The sequence below is a fragment of the Ictidomys tridecemlineatus genome, chromosome 4 (assembly GCF_052094955.1).
Source record: "Ictidomys tridecemlineatus isolate mIctTri1 chromosome 4, mIctTri1.hap1, whole genome shotgun sequence".
Lineage (NCBI taxonomy): Eukaryota > Metazoa > Chordata > Mammalia > Rodentia > Sciuridae > Ictidomys > Ictidomys tridecemlineatus.
In genome coordinates this window covers 5490222-5508483 of record NC_135480.1, presented here as the reverse complement: position 1 = coordinate 5508483, position 18262 = coordinate 5490222, and the positions used below count along the sequence as shown (strand labels likewise).

The window sequence follows — 18262 nt, the reverse complement described above, 5'->3', positions numbered from 1 at the left end:
TCACAGGGACTCGTTTCCTTGTGTGATCTGTAGTTTTGGGTTGGGAGCTCAGCTTCAGAAGGGACTTGTGTGGGAAGCCATGGTGGCCAGGCTCAGGGCAGGTACCTAGAAAGCTTCCCTGTTGGTTTGGCCAGGTACCCCAGGGGCTATCGTAGGCAAAGATCAAAGGCTGGTCAACGTTAGCCTCTCAGCTTCAGGGCTCCTGGACCTTGTGAATGGAGTAACTTCTTTGTAGGAATTCCAAACTTACATAAAAACTTCATGGGAAACGTCTTCCGGACTTGAAGCTCAAAACTTTTTGCATCTTTCTGCTTCTCTGGTTGGACATTTATTTTCTGTTCTTTGTCCTAATAGTGTTGTCTTCCTCGGCCCCAGCCTTAGTGTTGCATTGTAAGAGCCCCCAACCCTCAGCCGTGTCCCCACCTGGCTGTGAAACTCAACCCAGGCCCCGGGGCTGCCTCAGTTCCCTGCCTCCATCCTGCTTTGCAGCTCCCTCTTCATTTTTGGCCCTAGGAGACTTGGCTTCTTTTCTTTTTAAAGAGAGAGAGAGATAATTTTTTAATATTTTATTTTTCAGTTTTCGGTGGACACAACATCTTTATTTTATTTTTATGTGGTGCTGAGGATCGAACCCAGTGCCCTGCGCATGCCAGGCGAGTTCGTTACCGCCTGAGCCACACCCCCAGCCCTGGCTTATTTTCTTGAATGCTCAACTCTGTATTTAAAAGGAAACTTCTCCAGTGGCTCTGGAGGCTGAGACAGGAAGATTTCGAGTTCAAAGACAGCCTCAGCAGTTCAATCCCTGGAAGTAAAAAAAAAAAAAAAAAAAAAAAAAACTATAAAAGGAAACTTGTTTCTCATCAAGCATTTTTAAGGGTTCTGTAGAAGGGCCCTTCTCAGGTTATCTCACCTGCTATGAGAATTTAAAGATGGTGGAAATCTTAGACGGAGGTTTGAGGGATCATACTTTTTAAATCACATCATGCCAACAGACAAGACATCAGAGTTGCTTTTGGAGCAACCATAGTGCTCCGACTTTGGCTTCAACACAGACTTTCCACCCAGGGATCCAAGGCCTCCACCAGCCACTTTATGCAGGGGTGTCGGCGGAGACAGGGGCAGTGACACCAATGGCACTGTCATCACTTACTGTGAGACCTGGAGCTGCTCAGGGATCAGGCATTCTGACCTCGGTGGCTCAGTCACCACTGCCCAAAAGAGCCAGCATGTTGCTGCCACCATCCCTGTGGCCTGCCCTGTGTGTGCACATGGGTCGCCTGTTGTGTTACGTGGTGCCTGTCCTAGGTATCACCTGTCATATGTGGGTATGAGTCTCATCCACATCCCAGGGGCAGCTAGGTGGATGTGGGGTCCTCGTGGGGACCATGACCCCGGTAAGAGGAGCAGGACTGAAGCCGCACCCCCACACTATGCCACACACCTGGGTCACCTCAGTCTGCTCCACATTGGAGACTTGGTCCTTCAGCATAATGAACTTGGAGATGAACTGTGACGTCGTAGATCCACTGTCCAGACATGTCCCCTCCCCATGTTCACCCAGCCCACCTAAGACCCACGTCCTTCCAAAAGGCACCCACCCTGCATCCAAGTGCCCATTAGCCCAGTGTCTGGTCACCAACTCCAACTGGAGCTCTGCTGGAATCCCGCCAGGAGGAGGTTGCCACCTTCCAGAATGCTCCCTTCCCCCGCAGGTACTGATGGGACCTGGAAGGACTTGCTGTGTGACAGTGTCTGGGTCTGCTTGTCACTGAAAATTTGCAAGCGAAGCAGGCTGCTTTCCCTCCAACATGTAGACAACGTCTCCTCTCTGTCATGCCCTTGTAGCTTAGAGGACCCGGTGATGAGGGACTGCCTCTTTACAGACTGTCCCGGGAAGCTGTGGTTCAGATGGGAGGGGGGCGCCTTGCACGGCCACAGCACCTGGCTTCAGGGCCCACTAGAGGCTCGAGAAGGCAGTGGGGGGCAGAGAGAGGAGAGAGGGGGGCCACAGAACATGGGCAGGAGACCCAGTGCTGAAGACGGCGTGGAGGGGAGGCAGGAGCGAGGGTCTGGCCTTCAGCCTGGGGTCCAGGGGCTTGAGCGGGAGTCGCGTGGCCTCAGCAGAACACCAGGGGAGAAGCCACAACCCCCCACGGTGCCCTTCAGGGGTCTTCACAGAGGGGTCTGGGTCTTCTCTGTCACAGTGGGCACCTGCAGATGCTTAACACTGCCTGGTTCGCCACCAGCTTCTGGGCATCCTAGATGAGGCTGTGGCCCAGGACAGTGACCAAGTGTACCTGGGCTCGAGTCACTACTTCCCAGGCCCATCCTTGGTGACCCCCAACGTGACTCAGAAGTGGAACCTGCCCTCAAAGGTGTCCCTGGAAGACTGTGGCCAACATGCTGCCATAGACAAACAGGGCTGGGGCCAGGCTGCCTGCCGCCACAGTGCCCCAGAGGCCACATCAGCCAGGCACACACCCCAGGCGCTGAGACCCCCCAGTCAGGACAGTACAAAAGTCTCTTTATTGCTTATTTTCTATAAAAAGTCAGGCTCTCCTAGGAAGAGCAAAGCGGGAGTCGTCACAAGCGGTCCAGCAGCGCCCCGGCCTGGGGCGGGGTCCAGTGGCGTCCCTCAGGGCTTGGCACCGCAGCGGTTCCAGTGGCCCTGGGCTCTGGGGTGGCTTCCGGACCCAGATCACGGAGGGCGCAGGGCTCCCGGGACCGGCCACCCGGGGCGGCCGTGCGGCCAGCGAGCAGGGCGCCCGGGCCTCAGTGCCCCTCGGGGCCGTCGCCCCCCAGCGCCTGTTCGTAGGGGCAGGGCCGGCGGCAGAGGGCGGCTGGCTCCGGGCCCGGCCCTGCCGCCTCCTCCTCGGCGCAGTGGCCCCCGCCGCGCGCCCCCTCCGCGTCGCTCTCGTCCGAGTTCTCCTCCTCCAGGTAGCGGTAGCCCCGCACCTTGTGCTGCGGCCGCGGGATGCGCGGCTGGCGCGGGGCCATCCCGCGCCGCAACTTCTGCTCCATCCACAGGTACGAGGCCGCCGCCGCCACCAGAGTCACCAGCAGCACCGCCAGCTTAGCCTGGGCGCAAGGGAGCCATGAGGGCACCGTCCTCCCCCGCTCCCAGCCCAGCCGCACCGGCCCGCGGCCTCCCGTCGGCCCCCACACCTCCAGGGCACCCTCCGGAGGATCCTGGCACTGCCCCGGTAGATGAAGATGGGGTCAAGTCTGAACCAGGCCTGACCCTCTTTGACCAGGGCTTCCATTACCGTGTGTCCCCTCCACACAGCAGACCGTAGTCATGCCTTGCAGGTTTTTAAAACTGTAACCCACAGTCAGAGAACGACTGTGCAGCCTCACTTGGCTCACAGACTCATATTTGCATCCCCGTTTTGTTTTGTTGGTTGGTTTCTATTCTACTTCATTTTTTAAAAATGTTGGTCAGGACCTGCTAAACTGACCTGCCATGAGTAAGGAGCAGGGGGGGGGTGCAGCTCAGTGGGACAGCACTTGTCTAGCATGCTCCAGGCGCTGGGTCCCATCCCCAACACCACAGAAAGAAAACAAGCAGAGGAGCCCTTGCAGGCCACGGAGGGAGACATGGAGGGAGACATGGAGGGAGACGGATTACAGGAACCCAGAAGCCCAGTCTGAATGGGTGACCAAACAGGCCACAGGAAGACAGCTGGGATACACCCGGAGGAAAGCACAAACTCTGGATCCCTCCAGAGATGGGTAAACTGAGGCTGACAGGAGAGGCAATAAGTGGAGTACTGGGTTGGGGGCCATCCAGTGGGCTGAGGAAAGGGGTCCTTGGCCTGGGGCTTGGCCCAGGGAAGTGGGGGTGGGGCACGGAGTCCTTAGCCCCACTCAACCTCACCTTCATGGGCAGGCTGGCACCCAGGTACACCATGAAGATGGCCACCGCCTGCCACCAGTGGTAGATGGTAAAGATGAAGTCCTGCCTCTCCTTGTCCTCGTACAGGATTCCCAGGAGTGCTGCCAACAGGTGGAAAGGACAAGCAGGATGCAGGGGTCGCCTGGTGCTGCTGACCTCCCACGGGACTCTCCTAGGCCCTGTACCGGTCCCTTCCGTGAGTCCCAGAGCACCCGGGCAGCACTTATGCCAGTCCTTGCCTGCCCCCTAGAGGAGGCCCTGGTTACCCTGCTGCCCAGGGGAGTTCCAGAGGAGAGCTCTGTGCCCAGAAGTCATGGCTAGATCCCAGGTGCACAGGGCCAAGAGCAAGGGGACTGTTGCTCTTCCTCCTCAGGGACCAGGGAGGGCCAACTATCCACAGCAACCAGCTTTCTACAAATCGACCCTGAAGTGTGGGAGCAGGGGACTTGTTTCCCAAGAACCCTCCCAGGTGGGGGGAAGAGTCCTGACAGGGAGTCAGGGGACTCGGACTTGAGCTTCAGGACTGGAAGGTGGAGGTGGGGGTTCAGAGGTGCAGAAATGTGGACATAAACGTTGGCTCTGAGGATTATTTGGGTCCAGTGACTTTATGCATATTCTATGCTGTTAGAAGTTCTAAAAAGAAAAGGCCAGTCTGGCACCTCACAGGTACTGGGAGATACTTGCTATTAACACCTCTGCCAGGCTCAGGGAATGAACCCTCCTGTCCTGGGGCTCAGAGGTGACATTAAAAACCGTTAATGGCTCTGGCACACCAGAACAGATGCCAATGTGGACTACCCACGTGGCTAGATCCATGTGTACCAGTAATTCCCACTGGCAATACCCCCTCTCTACAGAGGGCATCACACAGCTGAACTTGGGCTCACTCTGCCTTCTGCTGATAGGACCCCTTTCCCCAGTGACTCATCCCTAGCAGCCCAGACCTGGAGACTGCCAGGCGATTAGGTTAGGATTCATGCCTGTTCCTGTCTCTGCTCCACAAAAGGCCCAGATCTGGGGCCACATGTATGTCTCAGTGGTAGAACACTGGACTAGCACACATGAGGCCCTAAGTTCAATCCCCAGCATCCAGGGGGAAGAAAGAAAGGGCCCAAGTCTACACCTGCATCCTAGGGTATGGACAGGGCTACCTGCCACTAGTCCCACCGTGCTCGTCCCTCAAGCACAGACCCCATCATCTACTCCGGTGTATGGAAGCCCCACCCCTGTGATGAGGAGGAGGTGTCCCCGCTGTGTTTTCCAATTTCCCTGAAGGCTGGGCACACCTACCCCATGTGTCCACAAGATCTCACCCCACTCCCTTGGTGTCTGCAGGGCTCAGTGCCCACCCTGAAGTATCAACAGAATGTCCATACCCCCAGGGCGTCTGGCTCTTCTTCGTCTGTGCCTCCAGCGTGGGTCTGTGGGACTTCCTTCCACCCCTGGACTGCCCACCTACCTTTACTTCATACAACTCCATGGCGGATCGCCTGTATGTTCGTGTCCACCCCTGGGTGTCCATGTCTCCCAACCACCCACAGCTTGCCACAGATCCTCCCCCGCAGTCATCCCAGTGTCCATGGCTGTACTCACTGCTGAGTCCGGTCTTGTTGAAGGCACTGCCCACACCCCAGAGGGCAGCTGCCACATAGAGGACCCAGCTGTGTTTCAGGGCTCGAGGTGCAGGGGCCCAGACAAAGAGGCCAAGAGTGAGCAGCAGGTGCAGCCCTGCCCCAGTGACCAGGGGCACTGAGCGTGGCAACCACAGCCCCAGCAGACCCAGGACCGAGGCAGCTGAGGCACCCAGGCTGTAGGCCACAAGGAGGTAGGCCAGCCGCTCCAGCCCAATGGAGCACACTCCATAGCCCTGAGGGAAAAGCAGAGTATTGAAAGTCTGACAGCCCAGGCCCTGACCCTCCCCATACAAATGTCACTTTAGGCCACACTTTGTCCTCTCTGGACCTCCTGGGAACTAATTTTCTCCAGGGCTGCTAGGAAGGTTCCAGGAGAACTGTCAATACTGAAAATACTTGGACTGTGTCCCCAGACACTAAGGGCCGTACCCTACATAAAACCAAATGCTTTATGGAAATCATCCCAGTTCAGCTTCAGAGAGGTTAAAGGAACTTGCCCAGGGAAAAGGAGAATAGGGACAAGGAAGGAAGAGAAAGAGGGAGAAGGTTCTTATATATATTTATACATATGTACTTTTTTTTTCAGTTCTGGGGAAGAAACTCAGGCTGGCATCAAACTTGGGACCCTCGTGCCTCAGCCTCCCGAGTCACTGGGATCACGGGCATGTGCCACCATGCCCACCTATACATATATACTTTAAAATATTTGGAATTTAAATTTAACTGGATATCCCGCCTCTTGTTGGCAACCTTATGCAGGCTGTACTTACCAGGGCAAGACCCGTGCAGGCAAAGAGCACCTCAAAGCCACTGTAGATGAAGAAGGGCACCAGGTGGCGCAGGCGGAAGTCACGCACGTACTTGAAGGGCAGCTGGAAGATGTTGCCCCAGCCCACGCTGCGCAGGTCGATCTCCTCCGTGGGCCGGTAAGCTGCACCGCACAGCCCCAGCACCTGCCGGCAGGAACTCTTTAGAGGTGACCAGCCAGGCACCTCGCTCCACCCCTGGGCTTCAGCCTCACCGCAGCCCAAGGCCCCGCCCTGGGACACGCCCACAAACCTTGCTTTCCAGGCCACGCCCCCATCCCCGCCCCTCAGGCATGCTCCTCCAGTGGACTTGGACCTTGCTTACCAGCCCCGTCCTGATCTCAGGCACATCATGTCCACGCCCCCGGAACTTTAGCTCTGCCTTCTAGTATCGCCCTCAGACTTGAGCCACATCCTCCAGTCCATGACCCTGGGACCGGCCCCAAACCCCTCTCAGGTAGCACTAATCTCTGGGATTTCAAATCCAGCCCCGTCCCTAGGCGTAGGCACGCCTCCTGGACTCAGCCCTGGCTTGCAAACTCGGCGCCTCCAGGCCTGCCCCCTCGGAGGCCACAGCCCTACAACCCTCCCCTGGCCACACCTCCAGGCAGTGGAACGCAAGCCCAGATTGTTTTCCAGGCTGTGCCACTCGGTCCCAAAGACCCACGCTTAGCCTCAACGCCTCTGGCCCATCCCCAGCCCGGGCCGCACCAGCAGCATGGCCAGGAAGGCCACCGCCATGAGCACGCTCTCCACCACGATGAGGTTTCGGCTCCGCGGTAATGTCCGCAGAACCGTCTTGTTGAAGCCATTAAGGATGCCGTGGCTGTTGGTGCCTGGGAAGAGTGGGTGGGGACACAGTGAGTGGGACCCGCTGTCAACCCTACCACGAAGAAGTGCAGCAGCCAGGGGACAGGCGAAGGTGGTGCCAGCAAGGAGCGCTCCCCAGGGAGGGTGGGCAGTCCACCTCCACACATCCACCCTGCACTGACTGAGCTCGGCCTGCCTGCTGGCCCCAAGGGAGAGCTGGGCAGTCTCAATCCAGGCGGCCTTCTCGGCCCGCCCCCACCCCTTAACCACATGCTCCTTCTGGGTCCTGGCCTTTCCCACCAAAGCGAAGGGATGCCAGGCTTCAGCCCCCACCCCTGGGAGTGAGGGCTCAGTGTCTGCTGGGTGACTGGGTGCGGGGAGTAGCAGGCCCTGGGGAGCCCCCCACCCCCATGAATACTAACCGCAGCTCTGCACGTTGTACAATGTGTGGTTCAGGTCATACAGGTAGTAGTTCAGGAAGTAAACCATGGGCAGCTGGGCACAGGCAAAGCTCAGCTGTGGACAGGAGGGCCGTTGGGGCCAGACTCAGGCACCAGCCAGGCCGAAAGCCCTGGCACTGTCTGGGCACAGACTTGGGGAACTGGAGCCCTCCCCCTACTGGGTCAGCCTGGTGGCAGGGTGGGGGGGTGCCCAAGACAGGAGGACTTCTTCCTGGCCAGCCCTGTAGACTGGGAGGAGACGAGGTCTCCGTCACTAGAAGTAGGCAAGCAGGGGTTGGCTCCAGAAAGGATTAGAGGGTTGAGAAGATGTACAGTGGGCTCCCATGTATGAGTTCTGGGCCCGGGACATCACACACACCCCCAGTGCGGCGCGAGGTGCTCACATGGAAGAAGCTATAGAAGATGGCTTGGAAGACCAGGAGGTAGGGTGCATGGGAGCCCCGCGGTGGACGCTGCTGAGGGCCCTGCTCATCCTGCTCCTTGTAGTGGGAGTACTCATAGTACTTCTGCGACATCCTGGGCCACAGAAGTAAAGGCTCGCCTCAGCCCCGTCTCTATGGCCACCCCACTTCTAGCACCCTGAGCTACGGGCTGAGCAGCTGAGGCCCAGAGCATGGGAGGGGCTTGCCCAAGACCCCCCAGCTGAGGGTGGCAAAGCAGTCGAGGCTCAACCAGGTCTCCAGCCTCCCAGCCCACTGCCCCCGACTCACCTGGTGATATAGTTGCCCATGGAGGCCCAGAGAGGAACGATGGCCATGCCCAGGGCCACAGCTGAGGGCACCAGTGTGTAGTAGCGCTCCCAGTAGTTGGTGGAGACAAATAGCGCATAGATGCCCACGGCCAGGAACATCATCCACTTGGTGCCAAAAAACCTGCAGACAGGGGAGGGGTGCTGGTTTCCCGGACCTGCAGGGACAACCTGGCCTGAGACCAGACGGCCATGGCCCCATATCCCCGCTTCAAGGCTGTGTGTGATGGAGAGAGCCCTGGCCAGAGATGGCCAGAGAGGGCCCGAAGATGGAGTCTCAGGTTCTAGATGCCGAGTGGATTGAGACAGGCCACTGTGCCTGCACACCTCGGTTTCCACAGCTGTGATGTGGGCAGGACCCAAACTACAGGCCTCTCGTGGTCATGGCAAGGATAGAAGGATAGGAGTCAGTGGCCGTGGGTACAGCTAGCACTCACTCCTGTCCTGCCTGACTCACCCATCTCCCTTTCTCCTCCCAGGCTTCTGAGGTGACTCTAGAGCCAGTGACATACTCAAAGGGCTCAACCAGGCTAGGATGAGAGGGAAGACGGGTCTCACGCTGTCAAGCGCCCGAGTTGGAGCCTTGGGGCCCCTTCCTCCCTGCCCACTGCTCTTGGGTTCCACTGTGGTCAGTGGGGAAGTTTCCCCTTCTCTGGGTCTGGGGAGAAGCCACACAGTGACCATGGAAGGGACTTGATCAGTGACGGGGTAAGGACCCAATCAGAGCACGGAGGCTGATCAGCCTGAAAGCCCACTCCCAGCATCTCTGGGTTTTACTTAAGCTCCTTAGTCCTTTCTTTGTCTTGGCTTCCAGGAAGCTCGAAGCTAAACAGCCCTGGGCGTTTGCCGCCCATTCTTTTGACCCACATCTCCAGCCCTTTCTTTCTTTTTTTGAGATAAGTTCTGGCTAAATTGCTGAGGCTGGCCTAAAACTTATTCTCCTGCCTCCACTTCAGCCTCTCTAGCCACTGGGATTACAGGCCCCACTTGTTATTTTTAGTTTGCAATATAACAGACAGGCAGCCTCCTCTTGATCTATTTGAGGGAAGGGCAGTTCACCAAAAAAGCTCATTTTGATGGAGCAAAAAGTAAAATGTCAGCACTCATTCACTGCAGGAGAGGATGTGGTTTAGAAATTGAAACAGCCCGTGGTCATGAGCATCGGCATGACCCTTTGGAAAGGTAGCCTGGTGGTTCTGGCCAACGGTGAGCACCTGGGTTTAGAGTCACTTGGCCAGCATTCAAACTTGAGGTCTGCCAGTTACTGCCTGTGGGACAGAGTCAAGTCTTCTCACCACAAGTTTCCCTTGTGGGTGGGAGCAGCTACCTGGACTGTTGGGAATTTAGCTCCTCCAGAGTGCCCAGCACATAAGAAACAAAATAAAGGCTAGCTGTAATCATTTAAAGTAATAGGTTTCTAGACCTGAAAGCATTTCATGTGCCTTTGACCTAGTGAAGACACTGCTGGGAATTTATCCCAGGGGAAAACAAAATAAAAATAATTAATTTTAAAAAGAAGGAAAGAGCCGGGCACTGGGAAGCCACCTGTCACAGGAAGCTGAGGAAGATGGATCACAAGTTCAAGGCCAGTTTGAGCAATTTAGTGAGACCCTGTCTCAAAAAATAAAAGGGTTGGAGGTGTAGCTCAGTGGTAGAGCACCCTTGGGTTCAATCACCAGTACCAAAAAAAGAAAGAAAAGAAGTAGAAGAGAAGGAGGACAGACAGACAGACAGCCTGGCAGTGCATGGCCGGCAGTCCCAGCTGCTTAGGAGGCTGAAGTGGGAGGGTTCCTTGCGCTCAGGAGTGAGATTAGCCTGGCCAACGTAGCGAGACTCCTGCCTCCACAGAAGAAAGAAAAAGAAGGAAAGAGTGTCAAGCACAGAGGAAGCAACCATGTCCAACTGAGGGCCACAGCTGGTCCCCATCTCTGCAGAAGACACGGCCCTGGCAAAAGTCCTCATGGTGAAGGCTGCAGACGAGGCTCAGATGTGTCAAGTGGAAAGAAAAAAAGAACAAGAGCAAGGCTTGCACACACGTGCTCTGGTGACAACGGGGTGGACTTTACCCACTCATGCTGGTGGGACAGAGGACGTGGGCCATTTACTGGAGGGCTTAGGAGGAGTTTCCTTGTTTATGATTTCAGTTACGGTGACACTGTTCAACTGTGAAAAGGAAACTTAAAAACAAGGGAACTAAAACCCATCTACTCTGCCCGCTGGCCTCCTGGCCTCATCTGGGAGGTGCTATGGGTGGGATTTCTGCACTGGCCAGGAGGCTGGGCCACAGGCCTCTAAGGCTGGGAAGCTCCTGCCCAGCCATTCCCCTTTCTGTGCCAAATGTCCTCTCAGTCACAGCTGATAGGGCCAGGAGTGGGCGCCTGAGCTTTGCCCACCGACTGGAGCCTCTCGCAGAATCCACAGCCCAACTCAGAAGGTCACTATGGGTCTGGGCCACCACAGAGCCCATGAGAGGATGCCATGTGGTACACAGGCCAAAGGCGGGCAGAGCCTGCTTGAATCTCTTGCCTGAAACCAAATGTGCCCTAGATGCGGGGACAAAATTCTCCTTTCCTCCCCTACACCTTGGTTTCCCCTCTTCACTCTCACCCTCCTAGGGAGGCACACTTCCTCCCCAGTTCCCTGTTCCTCCCTGCAAAACAATGGGCCAGCAATCTCTGCACCCTTGGAGACAGGGTGACAGGCCAGCCCTCACCTGATGAGCACCGGTGTGTAGAGCAGGGCAGCGATGGGTGTCACGTTGATGCCCATCAGCATCTTGCTGTCGATGTCGGGAAGGCCCATGTTGCCGTACTTCACCTCGCGGTAGGTCTCATCGTAGTGCAGGATCAGCTGCATCTGCAGGAGGCCTGGGGACAGGGGGCAGCGTGGAGGGAGCAGTCTGGCTCCCGGGGCAACCTAGCAGAGGCGGGAGGCAAGCCTGGCAGGGGCTCCAGTCACCGGAGGGCTTCCCATTCCTACAGGGAGCGGAGGAGGCAGGGAACCCACCCCCACGGCTCTGGCTGGGACCCGGGGACACGGGCCGGCCAGGAAGCCCCTCCTTGCCCCAAGTGAGGCAGCTGCAGCTGCAGCTAAGAGGGCGATGTACCGGGAAGTGAAAGGGGAAGGAGAAGGGCTGGCCCAAGGTTTCTCTTTCCCTGAACGGGTCGGGCGAGGCCAGGGGTCGCGCGGCGCAGGCCGGGGCGCGGGGCGTACCCAGGTAGACGCCGTAGGTGAGCATGCCGCCGGCGCTGGCGGCCAGCACGTTCTTGAGCACGCCCAGGCGCTTGCGGCGGTAGTAGCGGCGCTCCTCCTCCTCCTCGTTGTAGTTGGGGTACGCGCCCACCAGCTCGTCCAGCTGCGGGCCAGCACGCCGCTAGCACCCGCTGGCCACCCGGCCGCCCCGCGCCCCGCAGGGGACCCTGCCCCGCGCCGCCCCGCGCCGCCCCGCGCCCCCGGCCCCCGCTCACCGGGGCCTCGCACCCGTCCGCTGCCCCGAGTCGGTCCTCGTCGCCCTGCGGCCCCGCGGCCCCGGCCACCGGGTAGAGCGGCGGCTCCGCCTCCATGGCCAGACCCCGGACTGACAGCGCGCCCCGCGCCTCCGCCGCCGCCGGCCGTTCCTCCCGGGGCCCGCCCCGCGCCGGCTCCTCCCCGCGGGCGTGCCCGGGTCCCGGAGCCGCCAGGGACTCCGCCTCCCGGAGAAGAGGGCGAGTTCGAATCCCGGCTCAGCCACGTCCGGCTCCGTGCCTTTGGGGACGAGTTCACCCCTTCCCTGTGTTCCTCACCGGTAAAACGGGGACACTGGGCGCCACTCCCCGGGGAATTTGGTGATGGACCAGCTAATGCGAAACCTGACTCGCCCGCGGGGCTCCCCTCCGGCATCTCCTGAGCTTGGGGAGGGCGCAGGGGGCGGGACTGTGGCTCCCCTAGGCCCTAGGGGTGGCCTAGGGTGGCCCCACCACCACCCGGAGGAGGGTCCAAGGCGCCGGAGGGTCCAGGGCCCCCGGAGCCCGTGAAGTTGCCACCCTGCGGCCACTGACATTCCACAGCCCTGCTGTCCACCTGGCTGGAACCACCTGGGAGACCTTTTAAAATATCCAGTTCCCTTGACCTCCTGGCTCCTTCCGGTGCCTTCCCTCCCTGCTCCTCCCAGAAGGGCCATTCCCAGCCTCGGCGCTCAGTGCCGGAGGCCAACCCTGAAGACCCTGTATCTGGGCTTCTGGGCTTTAACTTCCCACCAAACCAACTGCTCCCCTCCTCCCCCCACCCGTGTTGGGCACATACTAAGTGACCGGTAAGTGGGACGGATGGATGGATAATTAACAAACACCTCCCCCCACAGAGGGGTCACTGGGAAGTCTGGGGACTGGGGACATGAGTATGTGAATTTACAGGGGCCTCAGGCTTTAAGATGGCAACACTTCACCCAGGGGACACCCAGGTGCAGCTGTGGGAGAAACAGAGGGTGAACTCCTGCCGGTGGGTGCCTGGAGGTGGGAGCCATACAAGAAGCAGGAGAGAGGGCAGGGCTGGAGGTGCTGGACAGGAGGAAGTGGGAGAATGGAGATGCCCTGGGTTTCTGCAGCCGGGAACTGTGGCCAGAGTGGATACCAGGGCTCACTGGGTGACGACAAAGTGCAGGTGTGGCCAGGGTGGCCTGGAGGTGAGTGGCCATGGGCTGGGGGGTAGTGTGCTTTGATGCCCCAGGAACACTGGGTCCTATGGAATTCAGGGGACAGGCATGTTCCAGGAGGCAGAGAGATGGTTCCGGGTGTGGCTGCCGGCAGTGGGCAGGGGTGGAAATCGCGGTTTGGAGGCTCCAAGGGAGGGGGGAGAACAAGCCTCTACCTCCCAGGAGGATACCCCCTGAAACCGTGCACAGGATGGGCTGGTGGGCCTGAGCCCAGATCTGCTCCTAAGGTCCCTGAGGCCTGCGCTTTCCCCTCCGCCAGCCCCTGGATAACTGCCCACGTGCTCTGGGGCCAGCAGGGGTCTCAGGACTATCCTCCAAGTTGTCAGACCCTCACAAAAGGGAGTCCGAGGCCATAAGGAAGGGGGGAGCTGTCACCCACACACGCCTGTGCCCAGAGCCATTAAGGGACTCTGCCAATCAACCTCGCACAAAGACGCCTGGAGGACAGCCGCCTGTCCAGCCTCGGGTGGGCGCTGTGGGTATTGATTCTTGTAGCTGAGGATTATTTTAAAACGATCATAATTCTCCTCGTTTTACCTTTAAAATTCTTCACCTTCACTGTACTGGATCTTGGGCTCATCTGAACATTGAATTGGTGTTATTCAGATGGACACCAGAAAGAAACGGAGGTGAGGGCCCTCCAGCCATGGAGCGGGTCCCAGGGTGTCCCCCAGCCCTGGCCCTTCAGTCTTCTCTGGCCATTAGTGTGGGAAGCCCCTCACCTGGCCCTCCACACACCCCAGGATGATAGGCACAAAGGAATTCTGCAGACAGGAAATCAGATGGAGGGACAGCCTAGTGGCCAGGGGACACAACCTTGGGTCAGAGCAGATGTGTAGGAGCTTGTGGAAAAGGAGACCTTACACCCCTAGATGGAGGGGGCACCAGGCTGGAGACACAGGCAGGATGGGGTGTCCGGTGTGACCACAGGCCCACGGAAATCCCATGGAGGAAGAAGGAGGTGACTGAGCTCCGCGGGGCCAGGCAGCTCTAAGATGCAGTCTCTTGAAGCTGCTGTCCAAGCCCGCCCTTGGGAGGCGTGGCCAGGCCTCACATCCACTGCTCAGCCAAGGAGAAGACCTCACGGGTTTGTTTCAAGGTAGAGGTGCATTTCCAATGTCCCAAGCACAATTTGTCATCCAGGGAACTCATGGAACAGGACTCCTGACCCTTAATGGGGAGGAAGGGAGCATCTGCAGGGTGAGCCAGCAGGCTGGAGAGAGAGAGAAGCGGGACAGTGTGGGTCTGAATGCCATCTGCTGCCAGAATCCCCTCTTCATACCTTATCAGTGAAGGTCTTCAACTGATTGTATAAGGCCCACCCACCTGGTGGTAGAGCACTTGCCTAGTACGGGCAAGGCCCTGGGTTCCACCCCAGCACCACACACACCAAAGTCTACTGATTTAACTGTAAATCTCATTCCCAAAATGCCTTCACAGCCACATCTAGAGTAATGCTAGACAAGTATCTTAACTGCAGCCTCGCCAAACTGACACCTGAAATTAACCATCACCGACCCCCAAGACGAAATGGAGAGGGATGTGTTTTAAGAAATAGAAGCCAAGAGAAGGAAGGAGATGAAAGGGACGGCTCCAGGAGGGGAGGTGGGCCCCAGTGAGAAAGGCTCCAGAGTCCACGCACCACGATCACCTCCCTGTGCCCACCCCTCAGCCTAGGGACGGCTCCACTAGGTGCTGCCTGTCCGTGAGTGACCCCACCTTTAAGTTTTCAGAGTTATTTAATTTAAAACCCTTGTTACCTTGGAATCCTCCTGAAGCTCATTTGTAACTTCTAACACTAAGTTGCCGTATTAAAATAAACTCCTTTTTTGTTTTACTTATTTATTTTTTGGCAGTGCTGGGGATGGAGCCCAGGGCCTCGCACGCGCCCAGGCTCCGCTCCGCCACTGAGCCGCGCCCCAGCCCTGATGCCCTCCTTGTTTTCTTTTTTATTGGCTCATTGTAATGACACACAACAGTGGGATTCGTTATCATATATTCACACGGGCACACAATAACACCTAATTTGGTTAATTTCATTCCCCAGTACCTCCCCTTTCCCTCCCCTCCCTGCCCCATCTCCCCTGTTCTGCTGGCCTCCCTCATATGTTTTTTGAACTTGTTCTAATCAGTTATACATGACAGTAGAACGCCTTTTGACCCACTGTACACAATGGAGCTCAGCTTCTCCTTCCTCTGGCTGAACATGGTGCAGAGTCACACCAGGAGTGTGATCATATACATTTATAGGGTAATAAGGTCTGTCTCATTCTGCCGTCCTTCCCATCCCACAGCCCTCCCCACTCCCCTCTGCACAATCCAAAGTTCCTTCATTCCCCTCCCCCCATGGATCAGCATCTGCCTATCAGAGAGAGCATTCGGTCTTTGGTTTTGGGGGATTGGCTTATTTCACTTAGTATGATGTTCTCTAGTTCCGTCTCTTTACCTGCAAATGCCATGATTTTATTTTCCTTTAAGGCTGAGCAATACTCCATTGTGAATATGTACTACATTTTCTTTCCATTCATGTTGAAGGGCACCTAGGTTGGCTCCATGGTTTTGCGAATTGAGCTGCTGTAAACACTGATGTGGTTTCTTCATGATAGTTTTAAGTCCTCTGGGTGTATGCCAAGGAGTGGGGTAGCTGGGTCAGATGGTGGCTCCATTCCAAGTTTTTTGATGGCGTCACTTCCTCCCCTTTCCCTTCTGGTGCCAGACAGGAACTCTGACTCAGTGACCATGGGAATGAAACAGAGCCATGTTTGGGGAACACGCAGGCGAGGTTTCGATAGGGGCTCAGCTCGGGGGGCGGGGCAGCACTGGCGCAGGGCACAGCTGCTCCCCGAAAACCAGGAGATGCAGCTCCAACCGCCTGGCGGGCAGGGCAGTGGGCGGGACCAACGGCCGGTGGTTTGGTACTGGGGCCAGTTTGGGGGACACAGTTCTGAAAGATGTCTTTTCTTGCACCAGATTCTGGCCACCGGGCCGTTGCAGTCGACCTGTGCAGGAACTGTTGGGTCACCCCTGCAGCCAGTGCCGCCATCAGAGCCTTACGATGGGGCTAAAGGACTGCGGGGCTCAGGCTGCGTAGCTGTGGCAAAGCCCAGGGCTGGGCGGAAGAGAACACCCGCTCCCCAGCCAGGGTGTCCTCAGGGGGCCATCAGTGTATCAAGTGCCGGACAGTAGAGGTGCCTCCCCTCCGAGGTATGGGCCTCTTGCTGGTTCACCGACATGGGCAACAGCACCTCTGAAGTCCAGCCCGTGGGCCAGCTGACAGTGGGCTCTGCTGTCACTAGTTCACTCACTCTGAGCCACACAGTCCTTGGGGTGATTGCCCACCTTTACACCCATCCCACCACGGGATTCAGGCCGCGCACCAAGACTTCAGTGGCACCCATGATGGCCTCCCAGGCCACCAAACGGCATGCACAGCTGTAAGCTGCTTCTCCATCAGGACGTGGAGGGCTCGCAGCCTTTCACACTGGACACCAATGGCCCAGAGTCTGTCTCAGCCATTTGTATTCCTGCCATAAGCCCCAGCTAAATCCTTCTCAGGTTACAGCACATCTAAGCCCGGAGGTCGTGCAGGATCAGTGACATGTAGCACCCGGGGTCTCTGGCCCCCGCCGGCTCCTGGCCCACCTGGACGCTCTTGGCCCCTCCCGGTGCTGTAGGGCGAGTCTCGAACCTCTCCATTTTAGGGCAGTGCACATGTTGTCCACCCCTAAAGCTCACAGGCCAGGGCTCTGCTGGCCTCTGTCTATATTGTCTTCCAAGCTCGGCTTGATGGCCGAATGAGGGGGCCTGGTCGCCTGGCTAGGCCTTGCTGGCTGCTGCCCGCCCAGGAGCCACGGCCACTGCTGCCCATTGCCACTGAGGGCCTGAGGGGTGGATCCCCCTCCCCTCCTCCTCTCAGCCACGAGGGAGGCCGAGAGGGGTTCTCAAGGCACAGAGGTCCCCCTCCAGCGACCGGGCTCTGGTCTCGCCTCTTCCTGACCTTGCACCTGCCTTATCTTGGCGGGCTCTCTGAAGCCACCCCCTGTCTGCTCAGAGCAGGAAGGGACATCCTTCCCGCAGCCCAGCCCTGTGCGTGGGCTCCCCGTCCCCTCTCCATCCCCTTCTCCTGGCCATGGGCCGCTGCCCGGGCTCGGCCGCTCGGTCCACAGCCCACCAGGTGCTGCTCACCCCCAGGGCAGTAAGAAAACACCCAGCCACTCGCCTCCCGGGGGCCGCCCCGGTGGGAGCTCCGTGCTCCTGAAGGCTTCTCCCTGCTCCAGGGAGCCCACCCGCCGCTTCCCGGCCTTCCTCGGGAATCCATGCCAACAGGGTGGAGAACCGGGCGCCACAGCTGCTGTTGCCAGGGGGAAGGCCTCTCTCACCTGGCGGCACAGAATCCTGCCGGCCACGCCCGGTGTCAGGCTGTGGCCCAGGCCAGGAGGAGGGTCGGCCCTGGAAGTTGAAAGGAGATGTGAGGCAGTGGGGACGGCAGACTGCTCTACCTGGAGGTGACAGCAGCCCTGCCATCGCCTCCAGAGGCCTTCTTTACGTGCAGGTCAGACAGAGAGGGTACGTCAGTGGGCGCATGTCCCAAGCAGAGGCTCATGACCCCGAGTCCCCAGGCTGAACCGGGGTGTCTGTGACCTTGGCTACAAATGAAAGCATCGCCCGCGGGAAGCCTCAGCGAGGGAGTCGGCCATCGTGGGCCGACAGTGGGTGACGGGCCATCCCTCTGCTGGTTGAGTGCTGGCCGGGGCCCAGGCACTGCGCCCTGTGGCCTCTACTCTGCACCCCAGGAAGGAGCTCAGTGGCCGCAGGGGAGGCCCACTCAGTGGAAGGCCACAGGGCTGGGCCTCAGGGACAAAGCAAGCACACCCACCTCCTCGGGAGGGCAGGGAGAGGGGCAGGAGCACAGCTGCATTCATTGAGCACCTCCTGTATACCTGAGATCCTGGCAGGTGCTTTCCCCCTGGGCTCCTTTTGTCCTCCCAGGAGTGAGGTGAGGACCCTGTGGCCTGAGGTGGGGACACCCAGCAGGTGAGCTGAGTAGCCTGTCTGCAGGTGAGACCGGGGAGCTCAGGGAAGGCAGGAAAGGAGGACGCTGGTTCCACTCGATGCCACACCCTTGTCCACTCTGCCCTCCCCTGCCCCTTGCCCCTGCCTCGGAGAGAGGACAAAGGTGAATTTTTTTTTTTTTTTTTTGTATTGGAGACTGAACCCA

At 58.3% G+C, this 18262-nt stretch overlaps 1 protein-coding gene across 1 annotated transcript; it reads right to left on the bottom strand.

Moving 5' to 3' along the window:
* Positions 1-2507: 2507 nt before the first annotated feature.
* Positions 2508-12005, bottom strand: Unc93b1 (unc-93B1 regulator of TLR signaling). Its single transcript, XM_078045491.1, has 11 exons — positions 11822-12005; positions 11568-11709; positions 11068-11221; positions 8317-8478; positions 7990-8122; positions 7568-7661; positions 7047-7171; positions 6300-6482; positions 5489-5762; positions 3878-3996; positions 2508-3078 (listed from the first exon to the last, which is right to left on the bottom strand). The coding sequence occupies exons 1-11, from the start codon at positions 11915-11917 to the stop codon at positions 2773-2775; spliced, it is 1788 nt and encodes a 595-aa protein (XP_077901617.1). The 5' UTR covers positions 11918-12005; the 3' UTR covers positions 2508-2772.
* Positions 12006-18262: the final 6257 nt, after the last annotated feature.